This window comes from Bombina bombina, chromosome 7 (genome assembly GCF_027579735.1).
Source record: "Bombina bombina isolate aBomBom1 chromosome 7, aBomBom1.pri, whole genome shotgun sequence".
In the NCBI taxonomy this organism is placed as follows: domain Eukaryota; kingdom Metazoa; phylum Chordata; class Amphibia; order Anura; family Bombinatoridae; genus Bombina; species Bombina bombina.
Window position 1 is genome coordinate 417513059 of NC_069505.1, and position 18430 is coordinate 417531488.

An 18430-nucleotide genomic window follows, 5' to 3' on the forward strand; every position below is an offset into this window, starting at 1 on the left:
TATGTAGCTTTGCCTGTGTGAGTGCAGTTGTATGTAGCTTTGCCTGTGCAAGTGCAGTTATATGTAGCTTTGTCTGTGTGAGTACAGTTGTATGTAGCTGTGCCTGTGTGAGTGCAGTTGTATGTAGCTGTGCCTGTATGAGTGCAGTTGTATGTAGCTGTGCCTGTGTGAGTGCAGTCGTATGTAGCTGTACCTGTATGAGTGCAGTTGTATGTAGCTGTGCCTGTATGAGTGCAGTTGTATGTAGCTGTGCCTGTATGAGTGCAGTTGTATGAAGCTGTGCCTGTATGAGTGCAGTTGTATGTAACTTTGTCTATATGAGTGCAGATGTATGTAGCTGTGCCTGTATGATTGCAGTTGTATGTAGCTGTGCCTGTATGAGTGCAGTTGTATGCAGCTATGCCTGTATGAGTGCAGTTGTGTGTAGCAGTGCCTGTATGAGTGCAGTTGTATGTAGCTTTGTCTGTGTGAGTGCAGTTGTATGTAGCTTTGCCTGTGTGATTGCAATTGTATGTAGCTGTGCCTGTATGAGTGTAGTTGTATGTAGCTGTGCCTGTATGAGTACAGTTGTATGTAGCTTTGCCTTTATGAGTGCTGTTGTGTGTAGCTGTGCCTGTATGAGTGCAATGGCATGTAGCTTTGTCTGTATGAGTGCAGTTGTATGTAGCTTTGCCTGTATGAGTGCAGTTGTATGTAGCTTTGTCTGTGTGAGTGCAGTTGTATGTAGCTGTGCCTGTGTGAGTGCAGTTGTATGTACCTGTGCCTGTATGAGTGCAGTTGTATGTACCTGTGCCTGTATGAGTGCAGTTGTATGTAGCTGTACCTGTGTGAGTGCAGTTGTATATAGCTGTGTCTGTATGAGTGCAGTTGTATGTAGATGTGCCTGTATGAGTGCAGTTGTATGTAGCTGTGCCTGTATGAGTGCAGTTGTATGTAGTTGTGCCTGTATGAGTGCAGTTGTATGTAGTTGTGCCTGTGCGAGTGAAGTTGTATGTAGCTGTGCCTGTATGAGTGCAGTTGTATGTAGATTTGACTTTGGGTGTGCAGCTGTGTTTACCTATGTGTGAGTGCAGTTGTGCGTAGATGTGCCTGTGTATGTGCAGTTGAGTGTTGCTGTGTATATATGAGTGCAGCTATGTATAGTTCTGTCTGTGTGTGTGCAGTTGTCTGTAGCTCTGACGTTGTTGTGAGTATAACTGTGTCTGTTTGTGTAGTTGCATGTAGCTGCATCTATGTGAGTGCAGTTGTGTGTATATTGTGTCAGTGTGCAACTGTGCTATATATTGTGTTATTAATTGTACCTCTGCTGCATATTAAGTCACTGTGTATAGCTGTATATTGTGTCACTGTGTGCAGCTGTATATTGTGTGAGTGAAGCTGTATATTGTGTCACTGTGTGCAGCTGTATATTGTGTGAGTGAAGCTGTATATTGTGTCACTGTGTGCAGCTGTATGTTGTGTCACTGTGTGCAGCTCTATATTGTGTCAGTGTGTGTAGTTGTGCTGTATATTGTGTCAGTGTGTGAAATTGTATATTGTGTCAGTGAATGCAGCTGTAGTAGTAGTAGTATATTTTGTTACTGTGCAGTTATTCTGTATATTGTGAGTGTGTGCAGCTGTATATTGTGTCAGTGTGTGCAGCAGTATATTGTGTCAGTGTGTGAAGCTGTATATTGTGTCAGTGAGTGCAGCTGTATATTGTGTGAGTGAGTGAAGCTGTATATTGTGTCACTGTGTGCAGCTGTATATTGTGTCAGTGAGTGCAGCTGTATTGTGTCAGTGAGTGCAGCTGTATATTGTGCCAGTGTATGAAGCTGCATATTGTGTCAGTGTGTGAAGCTGTATATAGTGTTAGTGAGTGCAGCTGTATACTGTGTCAGTGAGTACAGCTGTATATTGTGTCAGTGAGTGCAGCTGTATATTGTGCCAGTGTATGAAGCTGTATATTGTGTCAGTGTGTGAAGCTGTATATAGTGTTAGTGAGTGCAGCTGTATATTGTGTCAGTGTGTGAAGCTGTATATTGTGTCAGTGTGTGAAGCTGTATATAGTGTTAGTGAGTGCAGCTGTATATTGTGTCAGTTTATGAAGCTGTATATTGTGTCAGTGAGTGAAGCTGTATATTGTGTCAGTGAGTGCAGCTGTATATTGTGTCAGTGTGTGGTGTGCAGTTGTGCTGTATATTGTGTCAGTGTGTGGTGTGTGCAGTTGTGCTGTATATTGTGTCAGTGTGTGGTGTGCAGTTGTGCTGTATATTGTGCCAGTGTGTATATTGTGTTACTATACATTTACTGTAACTACTAGGTCTCCCCCGCCCATGGAGGAGGTGGCGGCCTCACACAGAGGCGGGGACAGCCGTAGTCAAGCAGACACCGCCCGGGAGAGCGAGAGGCAGGCCGGGGAGAGTTAGGCCGAAGAGACCGGGGACTGGAGCTGCCGGAGACACCGGGGGACCCAAACAGCACTTCACTAAAGTGCCCCTTTACCCAAGCACTACCCAGAGCATCTGACCCAGTGCCCCATTACCCCAGCACTACCCCCAGCATCTGAACCAGTGCCCCATTACCCCAGCACTACCCCCAGCATCTGAACCAGTGCCCCATTACCCCAGCACTACCCCCAGCATCTGAACCATTGCCCCATTACCCCAGCGCTACCCTCAGCATCTGAACCAGTGTCCCATTACCCCAGCGCTACCCTCAGCATCTGAACCAGTGCCCCATTACCCCAGCGCTACCCTCAGCATCTGACCCAATGCCCCATTACCCCAGCGCTACCTTCAGCATCTGACCCAATGCCCCATTACCCCAGCGCTACCCTCAGCATCTGACCCAATGCCCCATTACCCCAGCGCTACCCTCAGCATATGACCCCAGTGCCCTCTTACCCCAGCACTACCCCCAGCATCTGACCCAGTGTCTCCTTACCCCAGCACTATCATAAGCATCTGACCCCAATGCCCCCTTATACCTCCAGTATCTTACACCAGCACTAACCCCAGTGCCCCCTTACCCCAGCACTACTCCAGGCATCTGACTCCAGTACCCCCTTACCCCAGCATCTGACCCCAGTGCCCCCTTATCACAGCACTACACCCAGTGTCACCTTACCCCAGGACTACCCCTAGTGCCTCCTTATCCCAGCACTACCCTTAGCATCTGACCCCAGTATTTTACACCAGCACTAACCCCAGCACTAACCCCAGCATCTGACCCCAGTGCCCCCTTACCCTAGCACTACCCTTAGCATCTGACCACAGTGCCCCTTTACCCCAGCACTACCCCATCATCTGACCCCAGTCCCCCCTTAACTTTACAATACACCCCAGCATCTGACCAATTGGTGCCAGCTTTAACCCTTTGCACCTTCTTGAGTGCCTCAGTGACTACTGCATTCCATTAGTGCCCAGTAAATCTCAGCCACCTTCTCGTTTCCCCCAGTTCCCCTATAACTCACCAACGGTTTAACCTACTCACTGACTGATACATTGTGTCATTCTCATGGTCTCTTCCTAACTTTTTAATACCCCTTTTCCCCTTAACTTCCAACTACCTTCCCCTGCATTTCCCTAACCTTGCCCACTTCCTACCCCTGCACCCCCTGGCATGGTAATGTCTGCCTCCCGTACCCTGCAGCAATGGTGTGCCCAGCAGTGTGATGGTTACCCTGGTGTACACATCGCTGACCTCAGCTCCTCATTTCGAGATGGGCTGGCATTCTGTGCCCTCATACATCGTCACCGGCCAGACCTCATGTAAGTAATGACTACTTTCCTCATGAGCTAACCATCTACTCACCTTAGCATTGGTGATGCTATTTTATATGGTCTAGCATGGAGAGTATCAAAATATATATATATATATATATATATATATATGTGTGTGTGTGTGTCTGTGAGTGTATTTTTGTTTATATATACATCAATGTCCAGTCTAGGGGTGGTGAACCAGTGACACAAAAGATTTGCTGGCATTCCGCCTCTTGACAGTTGCTGAACTGTTTGCTTTATTTGTCTGCGATTGTAATGCTTGCTATTATTATTAGTTAATGCTTTTGCTATTGATTTGTGAGAAACATTATTTAAAGTTTATTTTAATTGTAAATGGGCATTGGAGAGTAGTTTGTAAACATCACCATGTTGGGCACAAGCTCCCAAGAAAAGGTTTTCCACCTCTGCCTCCCTAGTCTGTCATGGTGCAGTGTACCAGTTAACTGCCCAAATATAACTATGTATGAAGACTCTTAAAAAAAAAAAAACATTACTTATACTTTTCTGCCTTCCCAGAATATTGTCTTATTGGTATGGCCTATCCTAATGTACTTTTTTTTTTTTCTTCACTCAGTGATTCACTCTTCCTCGTGTTTCAGCTTAGTATGAATTTCTTCCAATCTGGTTTAAAGGTTATGAAAGGTCAAAATTGAAATATTCATGTGTGTATTTCAGTTTAAAATAAAAGCATTTGTGCAGTATACTTAGATTAGCAAAAAATTGCTTCTAGTATAAATTACTGGTTTTTATTGGCATACGCACATATCTCAGAAAGCTGGTAATGGTGTGTATTGCTTCTGAGCTTTAGCCCCATAGACAACAAAGCTAGCTACAGTCATTATATTAGTATAAAGTGCATTGTTTTGCAGTGGTTATCTGTTACAACCAATATGGGGCAGATATGTAGCAGAGTTAGCTTACAAACGTCTGCAGGGTGCTTTTCAAGTTCTGAGAATTAGAAAATCTGAAATGTTCAGTGCTAAATTACCTGTAAAGGGGGAAAATAAATATAATTAAATTACATTGCAAAGCTGTTTATTTACATATAACTAAACATATTATATAAAAATCCCAAAGGTGTTTACTGTTTATTTAAACATTCATGAGTCAGACAGAGCAGCAATTGTAAACAACATTCCAACATGCTTCTGTAATCAAATTTTCTTTGTTCTTTTGGTATCCTTTGTTGAAGTGCATGCGTAGGTGCAGGGTTGATAGTCTTACAATAACATGCTCTAATAAATTTGAGTGTAATTTTTCAATTATTATGATCTAGTTTCTAAACTGCCATGGTTCAGTGCTCCAGTTGATATAACTGCCTAATATAACAGTTTATGAACACTGTTCATAACCATTTTTTTTATATCAGCAATGCACTGCTGGGAGCTAGCTGCTAATTGATGGCTACACATATATGCCTCTTGTCGTTGGCTCACCAGATGTGCACAGCTAGCTCCCAGTACTGCATTGCTGCTCTTGAGCAAATTTTATAACAGGAAAAAAATGGGGATAGTTTAAAATTGCCGCTCTGAGTAATAAAAGTTTAATTTTGACTTTACTGTACCTTTTAACTAGGAACAATTAAAGTTGGGGAAAAAAAATATTTTAACCCCTTTATGCCCGGCACATGTGTTCCGATGTAAACGCTTGAAAAAATTTAATGACGCAATCGTCAATGCGTTCACGTGAATCTGAAGCCGGGATCGGATCATCTGGGACTGCCTACAATGCTAGACACACTCCCTAGTCCAATTTCCTGTTAAACTAAATAAGAAAGCTGTAGAATGCCAAAAAAGGTACATCCTAAGGGCGTCAAGGGGTTAAATTTATTAGCAAGGTAGATCATTCAGTAGCTAGATAAGCATGTTTGTTTACAAATATATGTAGCATACACAACATTGCCCCCCCCCCAATAAAATAAATAAATCATGTAGCTGTTGATATGAAATTTAACAAGCTATAAATTATAAATAATTTCATATTTTCATAAAGCAAATTCTCTATCTCCGCTGCCTACAGCATCACGTTTGCTATAGTCTGGTACAGGGAATGTAACCCCCCCTCTTCTTAAGATGACATGGGATATAGTGCAGCTGTGATACACACCTGTTGCCAGGATGCTGGATTATGGGTTTTTGTTGGAATAAAAACTGTATTGTTTGTGGCCTGTTACAGACTGCAGGACGGCTCTATTCTGTAAGATCTATAACCTCCTGTCTGTGTTCATCTGTTGTACAAATCTGTGTTGTTGTTTTTTGTCCCCACAGAGAGTTTGATTCCCTTTCCAAAGAAAATGTCTTTGAGAATAATCGCCTGGTGAGTTAAGTGATCCGGGGACAGTAATGCAACCCAAATTATATAAGACTGAGATTTTCTTACTCTGCCCTTTTTAGTGTAGAGAAAATGTAACATTTCACAGCAAACGGCATAAAACCGTGTGCAATAAAAGTGACATTAAAGGGAAATAAAACCCAAAATATGTCTCATGATTCAGATGAAGCAATTAAAAAAAAAAAAAAAAAAAAAAACAAGAAAAAAACTTTACAGTTCGCTTTTATTATTTAATTTATTTGTCCTCTTGCTATTGTTTGTTGAAAAGCATACTTAGGTAGGCTTAAGAGCAGCACTAAGAGCTAGCTGCTGATTGGTGCCTGCATATAAATGCCTTTGTTATTGGCTCACTTGGTGTGTTCAGCTAGCTCCCAGTAGTGCATCACTGCTCCTTCAATAAAGGATACCAAGAGAATGAAGCAAATTTGATAATATAACTAAATTGGAAAGTTGTTTAAAATGATATTCTCTGTCTAAATCATAAAAAAATAGGGTTATGTCCCTTTAACTAATCATTGGTCAGCTTTTGTGTTGATAACATATTCTTTTATTTTTTAGAGGTAATGTATAACCATGAAATAGTTTAACCTAATACAAAACTTCCTGTTAAGTCCCTTTCCTTGTGTTAACAAGTATAGCAAGTGCCAGAGTTTGTTTATAAAGAATACATTCAATTTAAAATACAAGATACTATTTATTAATCAGTTTTTTGTGCATTGCCTAATAATTTCATCTGCAAGTGACTCTGTTTCTTTATTTAAATACACAGCAAGACAGGGAGTACAGGATTAGAACTGATTTATTTTGTCACAACCAGTTTTTGGTTACAGGGACATAGACACAAAAAGAACATGTTCTAATTCAGGGGTCAACAAATCTTTTACAAATTTAGGAGCCAGTAAAAATATTCAGGAGCCAGACTGTGGTATGTGTATATAGATATATGGCGAATCATCCAAAATGTTAGAAGCCAGAGGTAAAAGTCTAGGAGCCAGTGTCTCCCTGGTTCCTGGGTTTGTCGAGCCCTGCTTTAATTTATTCAAGCATTTTATTATTGCTCTGTCGATTGCCTATATACCCAAAGGTATTGTGGCACAACAATACACTACCGAACTAGATTTGAAGATGGACGCTGAACCGTTTAAAGGTGGCATATAAATGTACTCGCCAATCGGCAACCATGTTTAGTTCAAGGTCAGCAATGTATTGGTGCTCTGGAACTGACTTTAACTGTGTGTATAAAGGGATATGAAACAGTATACAATTGTAATATAAAATGTTTTATTTTGTGTAGTTAAAAAACTTTGCCATATACTTTCACTATTAATTTTCTTCCCCTTTCCTGTAAATCATTGTTTTTCCAAATTCCACTAAGTTTCTTTAAAGTAATGGTGGTTGCCATGTTTGAGCTAACCAATAGCAGCATACAGTTGTGCTCATAAGTTTACATACCCTGGCAAAATTTATGATTTCTTGGCCATTTTTCAAAGAATATGAATGATAACACAAAAACTTTTCTTTCACTCATGGTTAGTGTTTGGCTGAAGCCATTTATTATCAATCAACTGTGTTTACTCTTTTTAATCATAATGACAACAGAAACTACACAAATGACCCTGATCAAAAGTTTATATAACCTGGTGATTTTGGCCTGATAACATGCACACAAGTTGACACAAAGGGGTTTGAATGGCTATTAAATGTAACCATCCTCACCTGTGATTTGTTTTCTTGTAATTAGTGTGTGTGTATAAAAGGTCAATGAGTTTCTGGACTCCTGACAGACCCTTGCATCTTTCATCCAGCGCTGCACTGACGATTCTGGATTCTGAGTCATGGGGAAAGCAAAAGAATTGTCAAAGGATCTGCGGGAAAAGGTAGTTGAACTGTATAAAACAGGAAAGGGATAAAAAAGATATCCAAGGAATTGAGAATGCAAATCAGCAGTGTTCAAACTCTAATAAAGAAGTGGAAAATGAGGGGTTCTGTTGAAACCAAACCACGGTCAGGTAGACCAACTAAAATTTCAGCCACAACTGCCAGGAAAATTGTTCGGGATGCAAAGACAAACCCACAAATAACTTCAGGTGAAATACAGGACATGTGGTGTGGCTGTTTCAAGATGCACAATAAGGAGGTACTTGAAGAAAGATGGGCGGCATGGTCAAGTCGCCAGAAGAAAGCCATTACTACGCAAATGCCACAAAGTATCCCACTTACAATACGTCAAACAGCACAGAGACCAGCCTCAAACCTTCTGGCACAAAGTAATTTGGAGTGATGAGACCAAAATTGAGCTTTTTAGCCACAACCATAAACGCTACATTTGGAGAGGAGTCAACAAGGCCTATGATGAAAGATACACTATTCCTACTGTGAAACACGGAGGTGAATCGCTGATGTTTTGGGGATGTGTGAGCTACAAAGGCACAGGATATTTGGTCAGAATTGATGGCAAGATGAATGCAATATGTTATCAAACAGAACGCCTCATTTTCCACTTCTTGATTAGAGTTTGAACACTGCTGATTTGCATTCTCAATTCCTTGGATATCTTTTTATATCCCTTTCCTGTTTTATACAGTTCAACTACCTTTTTCCCACAGATCCTTTGACAATTATTTTTCTTTCTCCATGACTCAGAATCCAGAAACGTCAGTGCAGCGCTGGATGAAAGATGCAAGGGTCTGTCAGGAGTCCAGAAACTAATTGACCTTTTATACACACACTAATAACAAGCAAACAGATCACATGTGAGGATGGTTACCTTTAATAGCCATCCAAACCCCTTTGTGTCAACTTGTGTGCATGTTATCAGGCCAAAATCACCAGGGTATGTAAACTTTTGTTCAGGGTCATTTGGGTAGTTTCTGTTGTCACAGTTGATTGATAATAAATGGCTTCAGCCAAACTCTAACCATGAGTGAAAGAAAAGTTTTTGTGTTAGCATTCATATTCTCTGAAAAATGGCCAAGAAATCATAAATTCTGCCAGGGTATGTAAACTTATGAGCACAACTGTACATATGTTTTGTCTTTGTCTTTTTCAGGAAAGATGCATGCAGGGGTTTAAGCATCTAGTGATAAATAGGCATTCATTTAAAAGCTAAATGCTCTAATTTTAATTCCATTTTTAATAATGTAATGTCCCTTTTTATAACTTAAAGGGACACTCAAGTCAAATTAAACTGTCATGATTCAGATAGAGCACAACATTTTAAACAACTTTCCAATTTACATCCATTAACAAAATGTGCACAGTCCTTTTTATATTTTTACACTTTTTGAGTAATCAGCTCCTACTGAGCATGTGCAAGAATTCACAGAATGTACGTATATGTATTTGTGATTGGCTGATGTGTGTCACATGATACAGGGGTGTGGAAATAGACATAACTTTGGAATTTGTCAGAAAAAAAAATCTACTGCTCATATGAAGTTCAGACTAAGTGATAGTGCATTGTCTTTTTATTATGTATTTTGTGTTTATGCAAATCTACTGTATTTACTGGTACTTTAAAGGGATATTGTACTGTAAAAGAGTCTCTTCTATGTGTTCCCAGTTACCTAATTTATCTGTTTCTTAAATTGTTTACAAATATCTCCATTTCCTTTGTTTTGTCACATGAAATGGAGGCTTTTGCCCATTGAACCCACCACCTATACTGGAAATATGAGTACTACAGTATTGCCAATAGAAAAGCAAGGGACAGCAGCAAACATAAACCTCCCAGTGGGTGAGAGAGAGAGACTCCAGCTCATTTGAAATAGTTCCTGCATGTGCTTTGAATACAATGAACTCTTATCAGCTGCTTGCCTGACTACATTGTTCCTTTTAAAGATTCTGTCTTAGTTTGCCTTATTTTATATGACAAGAGTGAATGTATAGTGCATCACACCCACTTCTGAAGTTTGTAAGACAGGTTCGGTCATTTTTTTTCTTCTTCTGTAGAGAGATCTAGAAAGGAATAAGTCCTGTGAAACTTGTGTAATTCATTTATACACACATCTAATCCCTCTGCAAAATAATAAGTCTTCCTTGTATTTCATAGTATGAGTGTGTAAGCGTCTGCAACTCAATACATATCGCTGAGATTTACGGTTTTGGCCCAGTTAGTAATTAAAAATTTGCAGATTTATTAAACGTCGCCAAGAAATGATTTTCGCCTGTTACTCAAATCCCCAACGGCTGCTGGCAACTCAAGATTAAAAAAATAATAATAAATAAAAAATAAAGGCATAATCCAGTCCATTAAGCTTGTTGGACTCACTTGTGATTCTGAAATTGTAGCTTGTTTCGTATTTTGGTGCATTGAGTTGAACATCTGCAGTACAAGAGATGTGCATGGTTGAGAGATATATATATATATATATATATATATATATATATATATATATATATATATCTATCATTATTATTTAGACAATGTGTTTACATAAGGGAACATATACACGCACGCACGCACATATACATACAGGCACACACACACATATATATACATATACAGACACACACATACATACAGGCGCACACACACACACACACACACACATATACAGGCATACACACACACACACATATATACATACACACACACACACACACATATATACATACAGAGTTAATATACCCATCTGTCCCCCAGAACATGCCAAGACAGTTAACCAAATTTTAGATTCTTGTTTATTTAAGAAAAAAAACATTACTTTTAGGAATAAGACTTTGAATAATGTAGGCAAGGGTTGTATTGACCATGCAAAAGGATTTGAGAATTCTAGAAATATTCTACGTGCAATGTGCACAAATGCTCGCAGTTTAGTAAGTAAATTACCTACACTTACTGCAATAATGATTCAAGGTAAATTTGATTTAGTAGCTATAACAGAGACATGGTACAATGACTCTCACGACTGGGAAACAGTCATACCTGGTTACATCTTGTTTAAAAAAATTAGAGTAGGTAAAAAAGGGGGCGGAGTTGCTCTGTACGTGAAAGACAATATTAAAGTAACTGAAATTGTAGAAAAAAATGACAATGTAGAAAGTGTTTGGGTAACTATAGAAACTGAAGGGAAACAGGTGTTTAGAATAGGAGTAGTATATAGACCACCATTACAGGATGAAGCATCAGACAATTTATTAATTGATGAAATAGCCAAAATTACAATGAAGGGCAATGTTATTGTAGTGGGGGACTTTAATATGCCTGATGTAGACTGGGAAGTACCTGTTGCCAAATCAACTAGAAGTAAATATATCCTGGAATCTTTACAAAGGGAATCTCTTGAGCAACTAGTAAAAGAAACAACACGAAAAGGAACTATATTAGATTTAGTACTTACAAACAGTGATATAGTATCTGGGGTGTCTGTGGGTGAGAACTTAGGCTCTAGTGATCATCAGTCTGTATGGTTTAATATTCAGGCAAAGGTACTAAGCAACCATAGTAAAACAAAAGTCTTAAGACTTTAGATCAACTGATTTTTCTTACATGGGCAGATACCTAGATGAATCCCTAAAAGGGATGGCACAGATTACAGGAGTACAAGAACAGTGGGAATATTTTAAAAATTCCATTCTAGATGCAACTAAACACTGTATTAGGCTTGTTTGTAAAAGTAAAAGAAAACTAATCTGGTTTTCAAGAGAAGTGGCACATGCAGTTAAGACAAAAAAGACAGTCTATAAAAAAATCAAACTCACTGGCTCAGAAGAGGATAAAGAAAAATGGAGAACCCATCAAAAGATGACAAAGCAGTTAATCAGAAAGGCTAAAGCTGATGCAGAAGAGAAAATAGCACAATCTGTAAAAAACGGTGACAAAACCTTCTTTAGATATCAGTGAAAAGAGAAAAAACTAACAGAGGGATAGTTAGACTCAAGAATGAGGATAGAGTAGTGGAAGAAGATAAACAAATAGCAAATTGTTTAAATGATTACTTTTGTTCAGTCTTTACAACAGATGGTAAAGATAGTGAGATTCTATTAAGGGATGCTACTGTAAATAATAATGTGAGTAGTACTTTTCTTTTTACAGAGGAAGAGGTTTCAAGGGCTTTATCAAAAATAAAAGTTAATAAGTCTGTGGGTCCAGATAATATTCATCCAAGGGTTCTAAGAGAACTTCGATCCGTAATAGCTACTCCATTAGCTGATTTATTTAATCAGTCACTTCTAACAGGAGTTGTTCAAAAAGACTGGAAAATTGCCAATGTAGTTCCTCTTCATAAAAAGGGTAGTAGGGAAGATTCTGCTTACTATAGGCCAGTCAGTTTGACCTCAATTGCAGGGAAATTAATGGAAACTCTTTTAAAGGAAAGACTTGTATCTTTCATTCAGACAAACAACTTAGAAGACAAAGGACAGCATGGTTTCACTGCTGGAAGATCATGCCTGACTAATCTAATTGATTTCTTTGGCCATGTAACTAAAATAATAGACCAGGGAGGAGCCGTAGATGTTGCATATCTAGACTTTAGCAAAGCATTTGACACTGTCCCACACAACAAACTTATTCACAAAATGTATTGCCTTGGAATAGATGCTAAGATTGTTAAGTGGGTAGAATGCTGGCTTAAAGATAGACGACAGAGGGTTTCAATTAATGGAGTACATTCAAAGGAGGCATCAGTTACTAGTGGTGTTCCCCAAGGGTCAGTTCTTGGGCTTGTTCTGTTTAACATGTTCATAAGTGATATTGGAAGTGGGCTTAAGGGGAAGGTTTGCTTGTTTGCTGATGATACAAAAATTTGTAACAGGGTAGATGTTCCAGGAGGAGTTGATCAAATGAACTGTGATATTAATAAACTAGAGGACTGGTCAAATAAATGGGATCTGAAATTTAATATTACCAAGAGCAAAATTATGCATATAGGATCCAAAAACCCAAAGGCCAATTATAGTCTCAATGGTACATTACTGACTGTAATTAAAGAAGAAAGGGATTTGGGAATTATTTCAGATGATTTAAAATTTGGTACACAATGCTGCAGTGCAGCCAGCAAGGCCAGTCAAATGCTTGGTTGCATTGGAAGAGGTTTTAGTAGCAGAAATAGCAAGGTTCTTATGCCACTTTACAGATCATTAGTTAGACCAAATATGGAATACTGTGTACAGTTCTGGAGACCATATCTTCAGAAAGATATAAATAAACTAGAAGCTGTCCAAAGGAGGGCTACTAAAATGGTACATGGTCTAAAATATAAAACGTACAAAGAAAGACTCTATGATCTAAATATGTATAGTTTTAGAGGATAGAACGGAAAGAGGTGACATGTTAGAAACCTTCAAATATATGAAGGGACTTAATAAAATAGAAGCTGAAAGCATTTTTCACAAAAAAAATAAATGCCAAAACAAGGGGTCACAATCTAAAGTTAGAGGGTAGTAGATTCAGGAGAAATTTGAGGAAGCATTTTTTTACAGAAAGGGTGGTGGATTCATGGAATAAACTTCCATTTGAGGTGGTAAACACAAAGACTGTAAAGGAATTTAAAAATGCCTTTAACATGCATAAGGCTATCCTAAGGAAAAAGTAACATATAATATGGGTAGACTTAATGGGCCTTTTTGGTTCTTATCTACCGTCAAATTCTATGTTTCTATATTACATACACACACACACACACGGATTGGGGGCTGATGTTCTTCTGTTTAGCAGATGTTAAAAAACGGGGTTTAGTTTAGTGTATACAAAGTTATCAAATTTTGGAAACATTAAATACAGAGTGTTATGGGATAACTCAGACCTGTAAGGACAAGTTTGGGATCAGGTAACCTCCCCGGGTGTGTCTTTGGGAAACAGGTGAAATATGGGAAGAGGAGTCACCATCTAGTGAATACCAGAGTGGTTACATCATAATCTGTTCATGATGCACTTGCTGATTGTGCTGTCTGTGCAGACGCCTGATGTGCGCCCTGTCTGTGCAGACGCCTGATGTGCGCCTTTAAAAGTGATTGTAAAGTTTAATGAATTACTGCCCAGTATCTAAAAAATAATAAAAACAGGGGAACTTTAATTCATTAAACATTATAAAGACGCTTCTTTTTTAAAATGTTTATCATTGCGTTATGGTTAACATACTGCTATTCCTCCGCCCGCATCTCCTACTTTATTTTGCATATCGATGACGAATCGGGCTTCCTCCAATTGTTGCGCTCCACACGAGCTGAACTCCAGAGGGGTTTGGATCATCTGCCCTCACCCCAGTGTCAGTTTGGATCCCCCTGCTGCCCCCTGGATCAGTCTGGATCCCTCCCCCTTATGTGGGTTTGGATCTACCACAGCCCCTGTCTTACTTTGGATCTCCTGTCTGATTGTACCCCTAGTGCTCTGTCTACAAGTCTTGACCCTTGTGCACCTCATGTGATCTATAACCTCTGACCCTGTTTAACACCCGGCCTTCATCTTGTATTTCATACAAAACCTTTATGTATTCCCATCTACCGCCTCTCCTGTTGTATCCGTCTGTGTACAAGCTACATATTTTATTTTAGTATTTCATTGCATTTCCTCTCAGTTTTTACTTGTTCATCTTCTAAGCATCACTTCTTCTTCAGCCTATTCAGCAAAGTCTGTAACGTAACTGGCACCTTCTGCAGCTCATTGTTTAATTATAAAATGTAAGCAGTAATATTCAGAGTGTCTAGTTTACCATCTATTAGATGTAAATGAGCTTTTTTATAACTCTCTTTATCCGGGGAGTAGAAAAAGCATCTGACAATAGTTCATTGTAAACAAAGCTGCTGCAGGAACACCCTTTCAAATTAGCTGGATGACTCCTCCCCACCCCCACCGGGATGGTTAATTTGTGCCGCTCCGTCTTGTTTACACTCTATATCCAGCACTGCAGTATTTATCATTTCAGGATAGGCAGCGGTTTCATCAGATGATAGCAACTATTTCATATACAGTACGAAACGATCACTCTGATTTAAAAACTTAACACTATCATTTATAAGAGTATGTCGTTTTAGCATCAGAATGCTCCACTCTAACTATGTGTTTAACTGTGTGTCCTTTAAGGAGCAGCAATTTGTTTTGTGGGGTTAAAACCAAATAGATAAATGAGGCCTTCCCGGATTATTTGCATGTATATAAATATGTTTGTTAATGGATAAATTGGCACTCTGTAGTTAAAACACAAACGTCTTCCTCTTGAGTAATTTTTCATCATAATGTATTGAGACTCATGCCAAGCCATACATTGGATGATGTTGCAATAAATGCTTTCAAGTTCATAAAAGGCATGTATGAAAAAAAAAAAGAAATAGGAAGGAAACTAATATTTTTATATTATATGGCACACCGCATTATTTGTGATAATTTTATTTAATTCCGTTATGTTGAAAAATACATACTAAAGGGATGCTTTAATTAAAAACAAAAGAAAGTAAACATAAAAAGGAACAGATTGGGTTAAAAACAGCAAACAGCTTATTTGTTTTCTTGAAAAATAAGCACTTAAGAAATTATAAGTATAGCCTCTGCCTTTAGTAAGATAAAGGAGTTGACATTACAGAACTTAAAGGGACAGTCTACATTAAAATTGTTATTGTTTAAAAAGATAGATAACACCTTTTACTTCCCAGTCCCCAGCTTTGCACAACCAAAATTGTTATATTAACATACTTTATAATCTTTAAACCTCTAAATTTCTGTTTGTTTCTAAGTCCCTAAAGACAGCCCCATGATCACATGCTTTTGTATTTGCTTTTCACAACAGGAGACAGCTAGTTCACGTGCACCATGTAGATAACATTGTGGTGACGCCCGTGAAGTTATTTAAGATTTAGCACAACACAGTACTAACTGCAGCTCAATAGATTTTAAATAGTCAAAGTCATATGATCATGGGGCTGTCAGAAGATGCTTAGATACAGGATAATCACAGAGGTAAAACGTGTATTAATATGACTGAGATAAGGGGGCAGTTTGCAGAGGCTTAGATACAAGGTAATCACAGAGGTAAAAAGTATATTAATATAACTGAGATAAGGAGCAGTCTGCAGAGGCTTAGATACAAGGTAATCACAGAGGTAAAAAGTATATTAATATAACTGAGATAGGGAGCAGTCTGCAAAGGGTTAGATACAGGATAATCACAGAGGTAAAAAGTGTATTAATATAACTGAGATAAGGGGGCAGTTTGCAGAGGCTTAGATACAAGGTAATCAGAGGTAAAAAGTATATTAATATAACTGAGATAAGGAGCAGTCTGCAGAGGCTTAGATACAAGGTAATCACAGAGGTAAAAAGTATATTAATATAACTGAGATAAGGAGCAGTCTGCAGAGGCTTAGATACAAAGTAATCACAGAGGTAAAAAGTATATTAATATAACTGAGATAAGGAGCAGTCTGCAGAGGCTTAGATACAAGGTAATCACAGAGGTAAAAAGTATATTAATATAACGGTTGTTTATGGAAAACTGGGGGATGGGTAATAAAGGGATTATCTATCTTTTAAAACAATAAAAATCTATTGTAGACTGTCCCTTTAAAGGGACATGAAACCCATTTTTTTTCTTTCATGATTTTGGTAGAACAGACCATATTAAACAACTTTTCAGTTTACTTCTATTATCAAATTTCCTTCATTCTCTTGCTATAATTTGTTGAAGGAGCAGCAGTGCACTACTGGTTTCTAACTGAACACATGGGCCTCTATTTATCAAGGTCTGTCGGACCTGCTCCGACAGTGCGGATCAGGTCCGACAGACCTCGCTGAATACGGTGAGTAATACGCTTGCCGTATTCAACATTGCACCAGCAGCTCACAAGAGCTGCTGGTGCAACGCCACCCCCTGCAGACTCGCGGCCAATAGGCCCCCAGCAGGGGAGTGTCAATCAACCCGATCGTACTCGATCGGGTTGATTTCCGGCGATGTCTGTCCGCCTGCTCAGAGCAGGCGGACAGGTTATGGAGCAGCGGTCGTTTTGACCGCTGCTTCATAACTGCTGTTTCTGGCGAGTCTGCAGGCTCGCCAGAAACACGGGGCATCAAGCTCCATTTGGAGCTTGATAAATATGCCCCATGGGGTGAGCCAATGACAATCGGTAAATATATGCAGCCACCAATCGGCAGCTGGAACCTAGGTTCTTTACTGCTTATGAGCTTTCCTAGATGAACCTTTCAAGCGAAGGAAGCAAATTAAATAATACAAGTAAATTAGAAAGTTGTTTAAAATTATATGATCTATCTATATCACGAATGTCTAATTATGACTTTACTGTCCCTTTAAGTACATATTTTTGGCTGCAAGAGTCTTCTTCTGAGCTTAACCAATAAAAAGACTGCAGGTAGAGCAGGTGTCTCCTATCAACCACTCAAAGGAAAAGTTACGCCTTTGCCTTCCTGGGGCTGTTACAGGAAGTAATGGACCCTGCTTAAATTAAGTATATAAAAAAAGTAAAATCCTATTAAAATGATAAATACAGGTACAAATCCCGAATTCCAAAATCCAAACTTATTCCGAAATACAATTTTTTAAAATATTACATTTATATTATTGATATACATCATTAATATTAAATGTATTTTATTAATATTAAAGAAAATCCCACCTGTAAATCACAATCTTTCTGTCTGTCTTTGGTTTGGTCTATATTTATTTATTTAAAACAACAAATATTACCTTTCTGATTACAGTACTGTCCTATCTTTCTGAGGGTATGATGTATACAAAAGTATTGAGAATTATTTAAACTACCACTAGATTACATGTATAAACAGGTAGATATTCTCTAAATGACATAAGATATTATTATTTACACTTGGTCCTATTTCCTCTCAAAACTGTCCCATTTTACAGATGCAAATATTCAGAAATCTAAATCTTTTACGGTCCCAAGCAGTTTGAATAAAGGGTAAAACATATTTCAATAACCCACTGCTTAGTGCTTTTTATAATGCATATAAAAGAGTTGTAACTAAACATATGTATGCATGAAAAAGGTTTAGTTAAAAGGGCTGTAAACACATTGGGCCAGATTATAAGTGGAGCGCAAAATATCGCTTTCTATAAAGCTACATTTGCACCCCACTTTGTAATACCAGCGCACGCAAATGTGCACTGGTATTACGAGTTAGGTGCAATGCGAACACGACCTCCAATGGGAGCCTCCTTCTGATGCCCCATGAGAACTAACGCAGCAAAGGGGGTAAGTTGCGCAGCGATGGGCAGCAAATATAAATATATATGTATCTCAATATATACATATAGATTTATGTGTTTATATGTGTATATTATGTGTTTATATGTGTACACATATTAACACACACACACACACACAACTGTACAACTGATGGGATTTTATATATATATATATAT

The 18430-nt window shown here is 38.5% G+C and overlaps 1 protein-coding gene across 2 annotated transcripts in view; it reads left to right on the forward strand.

Moving 5' to 3' along the window:
* Positions 1-2338: 2338 nt before the first annotated feature.
* MICALL1 (MICAL like 1) overlaps positions 2339-18430 on the forward strand; it is a 127300-nt gene continuing 111208 nt past the window's right edge. The window contains exons 1-2 of one of the 2 annotated variants that reach the window (XM_053721242.1): positions 2339-3752; positions 6035-6083. In XM_053721242.1, coding sequence (XP_053577217.1) covers positions 3604-3752; positions 6035-6083 — 198 coding nt within the window. In that variant the 5' untranslated portion in view covers positions 2339-3603. The remainder of the gene's footprint in view (positions 3753-6034; positions 6084-18430) is intronic. The other variant, XM_053721243.1, reaches the window with a different exon arrangement.